Here is an 18,509-nt window from a genome sequence, read left to right as displayed (position 1 = left end):
GTGCAGGTAGTATAATGTTTCAATACTGTGTGTAAAAGTAACTAAAGAAACAGAATGAATTGCTCTGGCACATATTTCCAAAGAGGAAAGCAGTAACAAAGGACAGTCAGATGACTAACTGCTCTAACAAACTGACAGCTGTGATTTTTGGACAGAGTCACTGTGTTATATTTAAAAACAACTTCCACTTGCAAAAAGAGAGTTTTTTTGTTTTTAGATTTTTTTTTTCTAAGTCGAGGGTGACTTCATGCTGTATATAATATAATATTTGAAAGCGTAGGCAAAAGCTGCTGTTTAAAGAAATGACTGACAGTGCATAAAAGCAGTAACTTTAGATAGTCCTGCGTAACAAACCAATATCAAACCGGGATTTTTATTCTGACATACATTAATCTACTTTGATATGTGCTTTGATACGGACTGAATTCATTATGTAAGAGGGAGGAGTCATGGAGAAACTCAGGTAACTCATATAGGTTCATCGAGTCAGTTATCATGGCAACTGACCTTGAGTTTTACTGGGACTAAAACACAAAGTTTCCCTTAAAAAGTGAAGTTTACTTTTTTATTTTACATTTTTCTTCAAACCCCACTGCCATGGCGACTATGAAACAGGAACTTGAGCGTTGTCCGTTGCCCAGCCTGCCCAAAATTTCACATGTTAAGTGTCCCGACTATGCTGGAATATAATTAATGTATAATTAGTGGGCATTCTCTAGCGTAACATAGTGGATGCAGGAAGTGACATTTAACTCTGTGTGGTGCCCAAAACCCATGAAAAGTCAGAGCTGTCATGTGCAGGATACGATTATTATTTTTATTATTATTTTTATTATTATTACTACGCCATTGGTCTTATTCAATACCTCAAAGGCTTTGTGTCCATTACTTAAAGTGAAAATTTAAATCCAGATGATTTATTGTATTCCAGCCACATGTGTATAGAAGTCCCTGCTTTCAGTACAGGTTTATTTGTTGTTACAGTAACTTCACTTTCATCCTGCATCAAAGCAAAAACCGGCAAATGTATGGCTAAAGTAAAGTAATCCTAATCAGAGAGGAATAGCACACATCCTTCTGGTAATGAAGACCGGACATATGCATAATAAGAAACTCGGGAAGCTCGTCGTGGTTCTTTTGTTTCCAGCGTGGATTTTTGTTTGTGAGCAGACTGACAGTAATACAGTCCTGCCACTGCCTGAAGAGAGGTTGGAGGACATCTGACTGTCACTCCCACAACATGGTGGGGGAGTGACAGCCAGATGTCCTCCAGCCTTTCCTCAAAAGAATGCTGCATATAAATACTACATTTTCTTTGTTAACAAGGAAGTAACAGTATATTTGCTACATTACCATATAGAGAGTAATAATTGGTAGTAAATAGATACATGGAATAATAAGCATAAAGGCACTCTTGGTATGGAGATTGACTCGCTCTGCAGCCATTCTCAGGAGGCCATTCGAACAACTGCAATTTATGGCACCTCCATCAAGCTTCTCTATACAGCCATGGAGGTTGCTGCTTGGTTTATAAAGGTTTAGACTCTTTAAATATTGATAGAGTGAGAAAGAAATCATAAAATAGCTCTGGTCACATTAGCATAAATATGTAAAAATGACTGAAACATAGAATTGTTTGTAGAACGTCTTCACTCAAGAATTGTGTTTCGCTTTTGCTACTTTGCTGGATGTTTGAGCTTCACTGAGCAGAACGACGTGTGCAGAGTTTGACACGAGAAGGCTGTTTCCACATGTATCTGCTGTAGGAGGAAAGTTTCTCTGTGCTCACCTGAAATGTGAGTTCAACACACGTATGCAGGAGTTTGTGCTATATCACGGTGACAAGAGTGACTTACAGTGCACACACGCATATTAAGAACGGACCTTTCGGTAAAGCAAGTGACATCTAGTGTTTAGCGGTTAAACTTTTTGAGTGAACAATATTTGCATAGATACAGTAGATAGATAGAGAGATAGATATTATTTTCTGCTACCATTTCTCTCTTTGCTCTCTCATTTTCTCGTGGTTCCTTTTGCAATTTACTTTCTCCCTATCCTAACTCCTATCTTTCTCTCCCTCTGTACCACCCTCCCCTCCTTCCCCCATCTTCTTTCTTCTCCTCCTACTTGTCCTCCTCCTTCTCCTCCTCCTACTCCTTTCTTTTCCACTCTGTGATGAAAGAGGGAGTTTTGAAAGAGAGAGAGAGAGAGAGAGAAACAGAGGAGGTGGTTGAAGGGGAGGGGTGGGTCCCTATAAGAGCAGCTGCCTCAAGCTTCCACGTAGCCAGAAAAACCACGCTGAGACAGAGGGAAGGAAACATACGCTGACGAACCTCAACCTGCACCCGAGGGACCCCAACACAGGTAAGAAGACCCTGGGGAGGGAAGCAAGGAAATGGACGAGGAAAAAAGAGGAAAAGAAAAGAAATGCTTTGACCTCTGACCTTTAATACAGAATCTTTTGCATTTTGCATTTTTGCTGTATTTATTTTATTTACTGACATTTTGTGACATTTGATTGACAGGCAGAAAAAAGACTATATATATGTTGTGCAAAAATTGCACACTATTGCACAGAGTGACCTGTTCCAGAAAGTGATAATATTAATTTAACTCCTTACTAGTTGCTGGTAATGTACTTGTGTCTGTTAAATTTAAATTAAATTCAATCTAAATGTAGCTGAAACAAATGGACACAAGGGAGGGAAAAAAAACGACAGACATATTTGTAAGCTTGTCTTTGTCTCCATCACTTATGTGCTGTATGCTTGCTGTTGAGTTAAGTGTTGCGGCTAATGTTACGTTGCTCTGACCCTCTGACCCATGAGCTCTTACGTCTGAGTGCTTGTAATGACGCTGATCAAAGAATTTAAGCTTTATCTGCTGTTGACCTCAGTGACAAACGGACAGTCTCTAACTCTACTTAACAAACCTGATTCTTTGTTTCGCAGAATCAATGCATCACTTCTAAAGGAGCAATAACTACTTCCCCAAGGTTAAATACTAAGTGTGTGAGTAAATTAAACGCATAAGGAAGCAGGGTGAAGGTGAAGACACTCCATCAGAGGACTACACATGCTTGTTTTGTCAGCATGTTGGTATTAAGTTAAGTGAAAAAGGTCATAAATTGTTTGTCCTTATTAGTCATTAATTGTTAAGGCCTGATTTACCGCTGCACTCTAGTGGGTTTCATGAATGAAAGGGGAGTCTTCTCTGAAAGCTGCTGCGTTGTATTTACACTGTAGCTTAGGACGAGTAATGAAAGGTAAGTTAATTTAGGTGAGTGCGTCTTGATTAGTCAGGGTCAGATTTTCTCAGGCTCAGTTCATTAGAGGATTATTTCTAGATTTTCATGGCCTGGAATATTTTGTTTATTCAGTGTGAAAAACAACTCAGATCTAAAGGTTCAATGTGTGATAAAATATGAATTATTACATGAATAATAGATGATTTTAGAAGCTGGTACCTATAGACTGATTTACATTTGATCAGACTGTTTTTCTTGTGGTTCAGAATTACAGACTAAAAAAAAGAAGAATGACCGGATCATGAAGGGAGGGGGAAAGGTTATAAACAGTAATGTAAGTGGATTTTATTGATCACATATAAATCTGACCACATCTGGCAGAGCCTCTTGGTCTTTATGAGACAAAACCCTCTTCTTCTTCTTCAAAAGTTGGAATAATAATCTAATATCACACTAAATGTGATTGATTCATATACTTGAAATATATATTTTAAAATCACATTACTATCAAACATTTAGGTGAATGGTATAAATTGCTTCTATGTACTGATTTAGAATTTACATTATGCAATTATTCTAAATTAATAGTTTATTTATTTAAATGTATCATCAGTAGTAGTAGTAGTTGCAGTATTTCTGTTTCTGTAAAGTAGCACAACCTACTCATATTGTTCTGTCTTCATGCCTTCAGGCATTAGGTGTAAAACTCATTATTGAGTGTTTTCTAAGCTGTCAGAAAACATTTATGAAGGTAATACACTTTAAGATTAGTTCTCAACTTTTATTTTACACTCAATAATTAACATGGTGTTTTTTCTTTAGCCTGGGGCTCACTTCTCATTTGACCTTGAAAGAAAACCTATGAACATAAAGGCACAGTGCAAAATGGATTATTTTAAGAAAGCTATTACAAAAAGGCCCTTTCAACAACCAACTGGTGGTGGTAACTGATTTGAAAGTGCATCTATCTGCTTCTAATTATCTGAGTAACAAACGATTTGTGCATATCTTCAGAGAGAAGCTGATGTCAATCTACAGATAGCGCTGTGGCTGAATTAATGTTATTTTGTTTTATTTATTAACTGATTCACAGAAATCTTTCTCATAGCTTAGGGCAAGTACTCAAATCATTCATGTGATTGAATCTGATTTAAGTAACTGTGAAATGTACCTCTAATTAGCTTTGTGTTGTGTTTAAGCATTTCTGCATTAGCTGTGTGAAGCAAGGCAAGTAATGTCTTCACTGAGGCTGTAAGGAGGGAATAAAACCCAGAGTAAATAATGATAAAGTGCAGTACATTAAATAAGAGTTGTGTATGAAATATAATTTCTGCAGATAGAACAGAGATGTGGATGATCTAATGTAACATTCCTGAAACACAATCAGCTGTTGGTGAACATTTTGTGCCATTGTTTTGCGGGCAATTTCATTGTGTTCCTGTGCGTAGATGGGCCAAAACATAGATGAAGTGATGATGATGTATAGGAGAGAGGATATTTCAGCACCTAGTATAATAAATCACTATCTGACATGAAGAAACCTATCAAAAGGACATAAAATACTCAGATTGCCACCACCTACAGACTCACGAAACAGCTGAATACATCAAATTCAGGCACTTATTGTGCGGTTTGTCAGATTTAACAGTCAAACTAACAAAAAGGGCAAATGCGTATGTGGTGTTATGTTTGTCTCAAAGCCTAAAAACATTTCAAACAATCTCCTCAGTATCACTGAATTTGTTGGTTTCCTCCACAACATTATACCTTATTGGCTTTATTGGCTTTAAACCCAGGAAACCATTCAGATAGGGAAAATTGAGGGGGGATAAAGAGTGCTGGATCACAGGTCACAAAGCATAGTGGTACAGCTCTGGTTGCTGCACTGAATTACATTTGTGGCGTTAATCCAAGGATACAATGTTCCTAACACAGCAGGGTCCCCGTCCCTCCTTTTGTGTTGGGAGGATTTTGTAGATTCTTCTTTATGTTATGTCTTCTTGCTGTGCAGTGTGTTTTTTTCTCCTCCCCTTATTTCTACATCAAAGGAGAACCGACTCATGTCAGATGCAGTTGTGGTCATTTTAGTTCTGGGGGAAGAGATGTACAGTACTGTTGTTTATTACACGATTGCTCTGTGGCACAAGGAACACATCAGAGCAGAAAGGCTCTGACCTTTCTTCAGGCTCTTTGATTAGGAATTAGGAACGGAAGCATGTATTTATAGGACATAGTGTCAATTAGATAAAATTACTTACTCTCTATTTGATGCATTGATGTAACCTTTTAAGAAAGATGGATATGTTTGCTGCCACTTGTCCTACCACTGTACTCTAAGGCATTTTGCCATAAGTGGCCATCATAAAAGAGAGTGGATAAATGATTATTTTTTCCTTTATTATGAAATTTTAAACCTTGAAGATTAAATGTTTGGTAAAGTTTCCCAACACATAGCAATGTGTGACTTCCGAGTCAGGGACCAGCAGGTGGCCTCAGTGAAAGAGATCCTATAACCAGTAAACAACCAAAAACATTCATTGTTTTGTACTTAGATTTTTTAGTTTGGCCCATGTTGCATCTGCTAGATCTCCACTAAGGGGGCAATCAAGATGTTTTGGATTCACTTTCAGAAGTAGTAGTAGTAGTCTGCAAAGCTTTAAAGCAATGAGAAGGTGCTACTGGGATAATTAGCATAAATTATGGTGCACACCACCAAGGCTAGCAAGAAAAATGACTGTCGTTATTTTGTCCAGTCACAAGATTTCTTCTTTTCTTCTGACACAAGCTGATCATAATAAAAAGCAATGTCCTGCATTACAAAGTCTTTTGGCTCTATATGGATTTCTGTGTGAGTCTTATGACGCAAGATGACCACAGCATCGATGTGTTTTGAATCCAATTATTTCCAATGGCTTGGCCACGACACCATGCTTTGCTTGGAACAAAGTGGGGTGGCGAGCATAGTGTAACTCATGTTGTGTCTGAAAGGGCCATTAAACTGTGCTGTCATGAAGAGAGTCTTCTAACTGTTGTATGAAGAGAAGACATGACTTAAACTTAAGCTCCACAACACTGTACAACAATGTTATCATGTTATCATGCACTCATCAGACTTTTGTCTGGTCACAGCAGAAAATATCATCCAAAAGATTATGACTTCTGGAACTCATTCGACACAATTCAGTAAACCTAGTTTTGACATGTTAAAGCAGGAATAAGACACATAACATTAATAACATGTAATAACATTATTGATTTCTGTGTTTGCAAGCCAGCCATGCCTGAATGTAATGCAGCCATTAGTGTTGTTATTAGTTTCACCTGTGTTTGACAAAGGCTCTGTGCCTTAATTCAGTGACTTAAATTTAGTTTAGCTAGGTAGACATTTAATTACTTGTCTCAAGATGAAAAAAAACATAGGATGAACAAATAAATTTGTGCAGGCGGGATAGAAAAGCAAAAAAGATGACAGGGCATTGCCTCATAAACTAACAAACAAAGAAATCAATATGAAATGAATGCTGTATGACCCCTGTGTAAGTGTGTATGTGCACAGCTCCCAACCATTAATAGACCTTAGGTGATTAGTTGCATTGAGAAGGGAAATTGATTTAGCTTAGCGTGACTGCCATTAATGGCTTCAGCATGTAATCTACTGCCACGTCACACACAGTCTGACTGACAGGGAACATCTTGTAAAAGCACTAAAGGTTTCTTCTAAAAGATTTCTTCTGTCTTGAGATAGGTCAAAACGCCCACTCTGCAGACACGTCTGTGTGCTGACATGAACTCTGACCAGGAGACATAAGACAGCATCATGAGAGATAATGTGTTTTGTGGTAGTGCAGATGTACTGCCTGGGCACATGATGCACTTGATGCTTTAAAGCAAAAAAGAAACGTCTCTACATCAGTGAGAAGTTATGTAATGTAGGATTCAGATGTTAACAGTTTTGCCAATGAGGTGATTATCACCACTGATACAAAAATAAGGCAGGTGTTGCTCTAGTATCAAGTACTGTAACAGGTAAAATAACTAGTGTGAAATGATTTTTCATCTGGCAAAGTTTAGCCCAACTTTACAGCCAGTAGTAGTTTTATCGTGATCTATAAATGCATTAAACACAAATATCAGAGTGAGATAGTGCGTGACAGAAGAAGAGGAAAGAAAGAGCATGAGTGGGTGAGAATGAGACTTGACGAGGAAGAAAGCAAATATTAATCCAAGACAAAGAAATAGGTAATGACAGAAGAATCACTAGTAGAGTGCGTGTAGGTAGTGACACAGACAATTAATATATAGATTAGATCTTTTTAAATCAACCTGATATCGATACCATGTCCTGAAAGGGTCACATCAATGAGCACTTTGCCAGTTAGCCATCAATGTTAAAACAATGTATTTTGAGTGGGCCTCCGACAAGCTGTCAATCAAAGTGACTTTTCTGACAGATAAAGTAGTCCGCTATGTGTCTCCAGGCAGAAGACTACATAACATTTAATTACCTGTCAAACTGACTCATCAACTAACAAAGCTAACATCATGAATACGCTCACACTACACTCATACACACTAATTATGTTTGCCTTACTTCTGTTAATATGCTGGTCCTCTCTCCTTTAAGGGCTGGAAGCTATTGTCCTTCAGTTTCATGTAAAGCTATCACATTTAAAACTGCAGTTTATTAAACATTATGGGTTAGGACTAAAATCTCATCAATCATTTATCAAAATCATTTACTATTTTATCACTCTAATTTTCAGACACTTACAGATTTTTTTACATAATAAAGGTAAAAAAAAGGAAAAGTGACAATCATGTTTAAAAAAAAAGATGATTTGCATATTGATATAAGATATTGTAGTTTGAACTACATTAAACCTTTAATTAGATTTAACTGAAAGACCAAGTCATGATTTGATGCACCTTACCACAGAATACAAATTAGGCACCTGTCTGTCAAACGTAGTCGTCATTATGCATAAATTATAACATCACTGTACAGAAGATTTCCATTAAAAAAGATAAGATTGTCTTTATGTTTTTCCTCTTTTTGCACGTGCATGAATAGCTACAGTGTGTTCAAATGACTGGACCACCTACAAAGTCAGAAAAGTTACATGTTGTACTGACATTTCCAATATTGTAGTTATTGAATTCAAATGACGTAAAAATCTGCAGTTCAGCTTTTAAAAATAAAGAGCTGCAAGTCGTATGCAAACAGCTCCTCCGTTCAACCACGCGTGAATAATCCGGATTTAGGTCGCTCTTTGGGCTGAGAGTAATTTATTTTGTACTTCCTGTTCTTGATGAGAAAATGGCAGTAATGGTGGAAAATAATGGTTGAAAACAGTTGATAACAGAGTGTAAGACAGGTTGAGAATTTTGAGTCGTGAGTTATGTAATGACGAGACTTTTTTGATGATTGACTTAGCAAACTTTTGAATCAAGAATCTGAAGATTGTCGTGATGTTCAGTATTTTTTCCATTTAACACGGCAAACCTTGCTGAACTTACTTAGTTATATTCCACATATGTAGATATATTCCAAGGAGACTACAGATCCTGTGCTGATATTCCACTTACTGTTTGTTTGAATGTGTATTCCTTGAGATGTTTTCAGGAGGAAAAATGTGTCAAATGGCACAAAACCAGTTCATGTGGTCACATGGTAACAGATTGAGTCAGATACTATTGAGATATCTATAGACGGGGATTCACTTCATCTGTAAAAATGATCTTTATTCATCATCCACTGGACTGCGAGACCTCAATCAACGGCACCTCAGCGCAGAAACAGACAGTAATGACTTAATTAACTGGTTTATTTAGTGGTTAATCAGTTAATTAAAAGCAGAGTAATTGGGTAAAGGCTCTCTCTTGAGAGAGAACTTGGCAGACGTCAATAGAAGACCTTGTTGAGAAGTCATTTCATTTCATTTATTTTTACAGAGCTTTCAGCAACACAGGATATTTTATAGTGTGAATGTCTGTGTGTGCACACATTTCTGTAATATTCTAAGTGAGGCTTGAGTGTCTGCAGCCAGACTGTATGTTTTCTGTGTTGATATGTTGAAATGTCAGTTAGGAGCTGCCAGTACTCAACTTTTCCACAATAGCTGACACCCTCATATAGGATCTGCTCTTCTGTGGTTCCTGTTTATTTATGTTGATAAAAACGCCCTCATATGGGTAGAGATTTATCCTCCCCTGCCTAAATAAAACTTAGTGTTAGCTTTAAAGCCAACTGCTTTTCTTGCAACAATAGCAATGTGGCTCTGGGGATGAAAACGTTGCTCTGTTGCTCTGTTGTTTGGTCGTCCCACCACTTTGGTCAAGACTGAAATATCTCCTATCCCCTAACTATTGAATGGATTTCTATGAATGTTGCTATAGACATTCATGGTCCCCAGATGATGAATCCTAATGATTTGCTGATCCCCTGACTTTTCTACTTTAACAACAACATGAGGTTGACATATGTAGTTTTGAGTTAAATGTCTCATCAACCTTTGGATGGATTGCCATGAACGTTTGTGCACACATTCATGCCCCCCTCAGGATGAACAGTTATAACTTTCCTTTAACTTTTCATGGATCACCATTATCAAACATTTTATGATATTGTGATGTTACCATGCTAATATATTAAATGTTAAATGAACATGGTAAATGTTAAACTACCACTAAACATGCAGACATAATGATTTAATAGCATAAAGGTAAGCATGTATTCCATTTTTAGTATGCATCCTCTGGCCACAATTCAGTAAATTACAGAGATGAGAAGATGGGAAGTGTCCTTCGTGCATTATGACAGCAGCTAATTTTTGGAAGCCATGTCAGCACAAAATCAGTGACAGGAGGATGGAAAATGAGATGCATTATGGCCAAATGAACACGCCCAAGCTGTTTGTCTAAATCCACTGCAATCTGCCAACCTAGTCCTGCCCTTAGCTGTTCCACAATGTTCCTGCTTAAAATGGCTGCACTTCTCTTCTGTCCTTCACTGACAAACCCATTGTCTTTCCAATCAGACCAAAGACAGACTTGACACACACTTTGTTTGCACACAAGAAGACTGATAAATTGTGATTTGTTTTGCAGAGCTGCCGTTTTAATGGGTTGTTAGAGATTGGAAAGAACAGTAGTGCAATTACACTTTTATCAGTTTTTAATTACTTTGAATTAATCCCAAATTTCTAAGAAATGATTAACTAGTGTTTGATTGAAGATAAATTAGTTTCACTTTTGTGCCACGTCAGTTTAATAGATAAAAGAGCAGTTTAATAGTGTATGTGTGAATTTGTATGAGTGTTTCTACTAACGTGTTGTATAATGGGCATGCACATGGTGTGTCCGTTTGCCATGTGTGTTTGTTTGTTTGAATGTTGTGTATGTTACAGAAATGTGTGCACACACAGACATTCACACTATAAAATATCCTGTGTATGCTTTGTGCATGTGAATTTGAGTGTGTGTTTGTCAGCTACAAAGAATGACTCAGTTGTTGCCAGAGGCATTAATTGAGGCATCAATTAAAGGAGTTAACGAGTTTGTTTAATGGGATGAAAACTCTGGTTGTGTCTCTGACGTCAGACACACCAGACTGTGCCGCTCCTACCAGAATAAGGTCAAACAATTTTCCTTCCCTCTTTTTTTTTCATTTCACAAGTCTTTCTTTGTCACATTTCATACCTACAGTGCTCTGTCCCGACTGTCCTTTAGTCTCATTCCCTGTCCCTGTGGACTCCCGTCATTTTTACCCTCATATTGTCCTCCATGTTCACTCTTTTACCATCACAGTGTCAGAGGTCTACATACCTATAAATGGAGTACTCTCCTAGTTTGTACATGATATGGCATTATTAATAAGTGACGAGGCAAGTGTCTTGCAAAAATGAATGACCTTTGTTTTACAGCAGACCACACTTATGGACACAAATGACATACAACAAACTGTTTTATTCTTCTTTCCATCAGTTGAACCATCCATTTCCCTTCATCTTATACAGGGTTGGAAGGTTTAGCATAGCATTCCAGATTTCCCTCTTCCCAGCAATGCATTCCAGTTCCTCCCAAGGCGTTCCCAGGCAAGATGGGCTATACATTTACATTTAATCATTTACAGACTGAGGGAGCCGGGGATCAAACCACTGATAATCTGATTAGTGGACGACCCGCTCTACCTCCTCTACCTCCTGAGCCACAGCCAGTACATAGTCCCTCCAGCAAGTAATGGGTCTGGCCCAGGGTCTTGCCAAGAACACCTCTTGATCAGATGCCCAAACCATCTCAGCTGGCTACTTTCGATGCAAAGGACGAGTAACTCCCTGTGGATGTCCAAGCCTCTCACTCTATTTCTAGGGCAGAGCCCTGTATACCATCAGAGGAAACTCATTTCAGACGCTTATATTCGTGATCTCATTCTTTCGGTCACTACCCAAAGCTTATGACTGAAGATGAAGGTTGGAATGCAGATAGACTGGAAAATCGGGAGCTTTGCCTTTGGGCTCAGCTCCCTCTTCCCCACAACGGTCCAGTACAATGTCCACATTACGGCTGACACTGTACCAATCTGCCTGTCCACCTCTTGCTCCATTTCCCCATCACTTATGAGCAAGACCCCAAGATACTTAAACTCTTTCACTTGGGGCAGAAACCTACTTTCAACTCAGAAGCACCCAGAGCACCATGGGTAAGGGTTGTGTTTAGAGTTAAGTTAACTCTAAACACAACGTTAAATAATGTTAGAACAGAACAGAAATTATACAGTGAGTGGGGTGTATCAAACTGCTGTACTGAACATATGTATTTCTTCTGTCCTGTGTTGTGCAGCAGACGGTGGGAACATGAAGACTGTGGTGGCTCTGCTGCTGCTCTGTCTGTGTGATCGTGGACAGAGTGACTGCCAGGCAGACTGCCTGTCCTGCAGCAACATCCTGCCCAAACAGCTCAGTTTCAACACTATGGTGAGGAGTCCACACACACAAACACACATACATACATACATAAATATAATATTTTTTCCTTAGACCCAGTCACACATACATGAAATGAACAGTGACTTTCTTTCCACTTCTATTTTACGTGAGCAAAGGGGCACTTCTGGTTCTGGTTCTTCCTGCTTCTGGTGCCAAAGCAGTTTCAGACCTCATGTGGAGTTTAACTTTGGGGAAATCTGACCAGTGAAGTCACAGCCAATAGCAAATACGCATGTGTGAAAACCAGCAAACCGATTTCCTCGATGAACATTCTGCACAGCCCACATTTGGCCTTGACAGCCTTGGTATGTGTGACCATAGCCTAAAAAATGTCTGCCAAATACCAATAGCAACAGCTGTGTAGTTATGTCACAAGTGGGAAATTTAACAAATTGAAACTTGCAAGTGAAATGAGTGCAAATCATCCATCCTGGACTACACCCTCGCACACACATACAGACACACAACTCAAATGTCTCCCTGGGGCTCTCTTAATTTAAGAAAACCCCTCAGCCAACCTTCCCATATTCATCCCTCCCTCTCTTCTCTGTCTCTGACTCAACAAATTACTGTTTTGGCATTTGAGGTTTAATTTGTTGTGTCTAATTGATTCCTGCGGATAGATGTGTGTTTCTCCCCTCAGTGCTTATGCCTGGTGGCACCTCTCTGGTTAATGACATGTTTGTTTCTCAGCAAGACATTTAGGTGCACATGACTTTAAAACACATATTAGGCACTAAGGTCACAGACATATTTAAAGAACCTCAAGCCTTTAATTTGGGCAATTGTTGCCTTGTAAGATTGACGGTGGTCAATAAAAAAGCTGCAACCAAAAAAAAAAAAGGCCACCAAGTGGATGTTTAAAAGACTCAAAACATAAAACTATTTCCATCCAGCCATGCTGCTCAAAGACATTTATCTTAGGAAATTCACCATGCTATATGCCATCTGCTGAATTACTGCTCTGCTTTAGTGTGATTATATGATGTGTGATATTGTATATCTTAATATTTTCAGTCTTATTCTGACAAATACTTTTGCCACATAATAACACAAGCACACACACGCATGTGCACGCACAAACACATGTGTTTTGAACCATTTAAATTGAGGATACATAAAGGGGGGATGGAGGATAAACGTATATGACGAAATGTAGAGAAACAAAACCTGACGTCACGCAGCAGTGACAGAGAGCAGTGATGGTAGATTGAGCTAGAAAATGAATGAAGAGAGGAAGCAATAGTAACCTGAAATCTGGTGAGAAGAAATTTTATTTTATTTTCAAAATGCACATGTGGATAACATGCGGTAAAGCAGGCAACATTGGCATAGTATCACGCTCACAAATAAATTGTTAACAGGTCTGATTATTTTATAGTATGAATGAACTGACCTGACATGACTTAATTGGGAAAATGAAGATGACCTCTTGTCTCTCTCTCTATCAGGTGTGTCTCACTGAGTGCGAAGGCAACGTCTCCCCAGCCTTCTACCGGGACTTCTGTCGTAAGGTGCTGTTGTCGCCACTTTCCTCCCTTAGTGGTACAGTGCGGAAAAGATCTCAGGAGGAGGTGGAGGCCCTATTTCCTGAGGAGGAACAGGTGGAAGGAGGTCTGTTGCTGCCCATTGCATTGCAGAGGTTCGATCACATGACCCGGGCACTCGGGGTGGACGAGAGGGATCTGGGTGGCAAGGGCAGCCAGCTGGACACTACTTACAATTCCCAGGATGCCATGTCTCTTGAGGATGAGTATGAGGACGAGGCAGGGCAAGAAGAAGGGGGTGCTGCTGCTGCTGAGGTGGCATCAAGAGGACAGGGTGACGTAGGGCTGAGTGTCTCCAAGAGGTTTGGCGGTTTCGTCAAAGGGAGGCATGGCTACAGGAAGTTGATGTCTCCAGGAAGATCTTACCAGAAGAGGTATGGTGGCTTCATCGGCATTCGAAAGTCAGCACGCAAGTGGAACAACCAAAAACGTTTCAGCGAGTTCCTGAAGCAGTACCTGGGGATGAGCACTCGGGCCACTGAGTTCAACAGTGTGTCAGAAGACCTCACCCAACAGAACGAAGTTTAATAGAGTGCACCTTCAGTCCACTGACATCAAACTATTTCACTGATTTCAATCACCAACATGTCAAACTTTAACTGGTGTCACCAAAGTTTGACCTACTGAGTCGATGTAAAGACTCAGTAGGTCAAAATTTAAAACAAAGCCCCTAATGCAAGACCCCCATTGGAGTCCTCGTAGAGTACTAGAGTATCATCATTCTTGACCGTCCAGTGGAAAAGAAGTTTAAACACCTTAAAATCAGCTCATTCTGAGCAGTGGGACTCTATAATCCCTGGCATCTTCCTGTCCTCCTGTCCAGCTCTGGACACCCTGAGTCATTTCAGATTTGTACTAGTTAAATGATCATGTTTCATTAGATCCCCAAGCCTTTATCCTCAAGAGCTTTGAAGAAAGCTCTGATGTTGGGAATTCCTGATAATCCCTCAGTGATTTGCAGTAAGATATAGCATTTATTTTACTGTTAAATGTAATCTGTTAATGTCCAACAGATGTAATCTGAAAGTGTGTAGGAGCCTCTGTTAACAAGTCTGGCAGGAGCACAACACTCTCTTTATTATACTCCCATCTAGTGGCGAAATTCATAACTCAGTCTCTTTTAAAGGACAAAACCAGTATTTTTCATGTCTTGGGGCTATGATTAGAGTAATGTCAGCAGTAATGTAAGGTGTACTGTGTGTGATTTGTGGTAAATAAATGAAAACATGCAAAACACAGCTAAAAGTCATTGATTTATCACTGTGCCAAAACACACCTGAGACAGGGCTACTAAAGAAGGTTTAATAAAAAGATCTCTCCTTCAATCTAGTGCAACGGTGAAGTGAAAGACTATACAACAACACTCAGTATTCATGCACATATGCTACTGATCTGTCTACCAAACTTATGTACATGAAAGCATCATCTCTGACTGGCTCTTGTGTTCAGATGCCAGATTCCTGTATGTAAAAAACAATATTTGCTATTTGTTTTTCTTCAAACTGTAACAGTGTGAAATGTTTTTGTTGCTCACTATGAGAACTTGTAAATAGCTTAATTTAAACATGTCAATAAAGATAGTTTACTATTTCCTCCGTGGCTTGTCATGCAGCAACTGATTCTGCGTCTTGAGGTGGTTTGTTCTTAGTCTCTACTAATTAATTAATTAATTTATTATTATTATTATTATTATTATAGTAGTAGTATATAGAAGTAGTAGTAGTAGTAAGTTAAAAGATCAAATCCATCTGATCAGGACAGAAGAGAGAAAACAATTTAATGAAGCACTTCAAGAATTACTTCCAATAAAAAGCTTTATTTACATTTACATTTAGCTTTCATCCAAAGCGACTTACAAAAAGGGAAACAATCATGGTACAGTGCAACAATAAGTACTACTCGAATAGACTCAAGTGACAGTTCGAGAAGGGGGACAGATTCTGTCCAGTTGTTGGTCGTGCTAGAGAGGAGGTATTTTCTGAAGAGCTGGGAGTTTTGGGAGTTTTGAAGGTAGAGAGGGACATATCTGCTTTCATAGAACCTGGTAGTGCATTTATTTCTTCCTCTTGCACGTACTAATGTAGATTTCAGCAGGGAAACAGATTTCATGGAAACACTGCAGTACCAGCTGTCTTCTAGTGCCCCTTAGTGGTCACCCCCTTATATAGTGGCACAAACGCCCAACCTAAACTTACACTGTTTTGAAGTATGTCAGTTCTTCTTTGATCGTATTCCTTCATATGTGAAGATGCCGGAGGCCAATAATAATTTTAAAAATAAAAAAAAGTCCAATAAAAGTTACATACAAATGCACTGCTCTGTAACAATGTCATTTTTCTTGACACAATTATCATTTTTTTAATGATAATGTAACCAAATCTGAGCCAATCAGGCGTGAACAAATCTAAAAAAACAGTTTCTTTCCTTTCTTTCCTTCTTTTCTTCTTTCTTTCCTTTCTTTCACATCCGGAGTCAGATAACACAGAATAAACTGTATAGAATACGCAAAACTTGCATGAAGTTGATACAAATGTTAACCCAATGTTCATTTTAAACATGCCTTATTATGAGCAATGCAGAGTCTGTTAACATTTAAGTTTAAAACGTTTCACTCTTGTTCTTCTCTTTCACAAGATCACTGAGAAAGTAATCTTTTGTGTCACATCTTACAGATATACACAGGTACATCAGCAGGTATGTCCTTAGAGGTTAACGTATAGCGCATTCAAATGCTTCATTACGTCAACCAAAAAATCTAAATCATACAGTATCTGACAATCCTAGCAGGCCATAAATAATATATTATAAAAATGAAGCTTTGGGCCGCATGAAATTTAGTTTAGATACATGTCCATTAGTGTTTGAAAGCTGGAGAAGGTACACGTCATCTGGACACTACTCCCTGAGCTCAGCTAATTAAAAGACATTTTCTAGACTTGAATCTTGTTGCAAAAACTAAGTCGGTAGGTAAACTCCTTCCAGTAAAACCCAAATAAAACCCAAATAAAACCTCCTCCATACACAGAAAGGCGCCTATGAAATAAAATGTATTATTATTATTATTGTAACTGACTAACTATCAACAGAACTGAACATCAGCACTTAGGCAGTAACTCCAAGAACATCTGAAACTCTACAAGACTACTGACCTTTGTATAGATCCGTCCTTATATTATAATTCTGAATTGTTGAACTAGGCCAGGAACTTAATTACACGTTAACTCACGTCAACAGGCAATCAAAAGCAGAAGGAAAAAGTTTAATAAGGAAGGAAATAATTAATCAATGGAAACAATATTGAAAAATCCAGGAAAAGGGGACACATTTATATAAATTACAAATTTAATCAAATCAAATCAAATCAAATTTTATTTGTATAGCCCAAAGTCATAAAGTACATTTGCCTCAGAGGGCTTTACAATCTGTATAGGGAGTGACACCCTCTGTCCTTAGACCCTTGGTTCGAATGAGGAAAAACTTGCCCACAAAAAACTTTTAACAGGGAAAAAAGGTGGAAGAAACCTCAACAAATCAACACAAACATATTGTACAATTACAATGAATGATAAAATAACAATGAATTACAATGAATGATAAAATGATTACAGTAGCAGATATGGTAGCAATATTGACAGTGGTAATATGTGTAGTGGACATTGTGCAAGACAACAGCAGCAGCCACAATCCACGAGAACCTGCTGGACGACAGAGCACAGAAACTCCAGGGAAGTTTAGTTAGTAACATGCATTAATGAGACATGTATGTTTACAGATGGGAAAGACAGAGATGGTGTGAGAAGATGAAGTGGGAGAGGTGGGGTGTTGTGGAGGTAGCAGAGTGGAACAGGTGGTCATATTGTTGTGGAGAAATTGCTGAAGTCAAAGGTCAATGGTGAGTTCAGGAAGGAAGAAAGTGTTCAGGAGCCTCTGATGTCTTATGCTGTATTATTTATTGATGCTTGATCAAGGAGAATTAGAGACACTCTCAAAGTACATCTGAAGTGCTTGAGTCGGTCTTGCATTCTGACGAACTCGTGATGGTGGATAAACTTTAAACCCAAAGATCACACCACGACTACTATACGCCCAGAATTAGTCAAAGAGAATGTCTTTACCCTTGGAGGTGTTATTGTCAGCATATTCTAGTCTGGAGACACAGATGTCTGTTTACGCAGACTGGAACGTCAATGGCAAGCTATCTATTATGAGTATGAAGGCAGCAACAGGTCTCTTCGACCCTGGCCACCACAGTGTTGAGATATGGTGGCACCTAGTCAAAGACAAACAATTAATACTGCCGAGGACCACAAGGCCCACACGTGACCATGTGTAGCCTAAGGATAGAAAATTCCATAACAGTCATGAGCAGATTAAGAATAGGACACAGTAGATTGAATAGCACACTCAGTATATTAGGGAAACATCCAACTGGTCGATGTAGCTGTGGGGAGAGAGAGACAGTGGAGCATGTGATGGTTGATTGTCATGGATATGATAGGGAGAGGGAAGAGATGATGGCAGGGTTGCGGAGGACAGGAAGAGTGGAGAGTGGTTTCAAAATGTGGGAAATCTAGAGAAGGGAGGAGAATCATAATGGGATATCTTGCTTTAACTGGGTTAATTAAAATAATTTTAAAAAAGGAAGTAGTAAATAAGTAAAGTCCATAAGAGGGCAGTATATGCAACAATAAGGATGCCGACTGCCGTAAAACATCAAAGAAAAAGAAAGAA

At 38.7% G+C, this 18,509-nt stretch overlaps 1 protein-coding gene across 2 annotated transcripts; it reads left to right on the top strand.

Moving 5' to 3' along the window:
- Positions 1-2,239: 2,239 nt before the first annotated feature.
- On the top strand, positions 2,240-15,373 carry pnoca (prepronociceptin a). Of its 2 annotated transcripts, none has more exons than XM_019258370.2 (3): positions 2,240-2,364; positions 12,089-12,219; positions 13,683-15,373. In XM_019258370.2, the coding sequence occupies exons 2-3, from the start codon at positions 12,100-12,102 to the stop codon at positions 14,304-14,306; spliced, it is 744 nt and encodes a 247-aa protein (XP_019113915.1). In that variant the 5' UTR covers positions 2,240-2,364; positions 12,089-12,099; the 3' UTR covers positions 14,307-15,373. The 2 variants fall into 2 exon arrangements, with proteins under 2 accessions (XP_019113915.1, XP_010732362.2); XM_010734060.3 differs by having other exon boundaries at positions 2,242-2,364; positions 12,086-12,219.
- The last annotated feature ends 3,136 nt before the right edge of the window (positions 15,374-18,509 follow it).

The sequence above is a fragment of the Larimichthys crocea genome, chromosome VIII (genome assembly GCF_000972845.2).
Source record: "Larimichthys crocea isolate SSNF chromosome VIII, L_crocea_2.0, whole genome shotgun sequence".
Lineage (NCBI taxonomy): Eukaryota > Metazoa > Chordata > Actinopteri > Sciaenidae > Larimichthys > Larimichthys crocea.
Note: the sequence above shows the minus strand (reverse complement) of the source record. Positions and strands in the feature narration are given on the sequence as shown.

Bases quoted from the DNA above. Each gene is read 5' to 3' on its own strand.
- pnoca (XM_019258370.2), top strand. From the start codon at position 12,100: ATGAAGACTGTGGTGGCTCTGCTGCTGCTCTGTCTGTGTGATCGTGGA. The intron at 12,220-13,682 runs GTGAGGAGTCCA...TCTCTCTATCAG, and splicing joins AGCTCAGTTTCAACACTATG to GTGTGTCTCACTGAGTGCGA.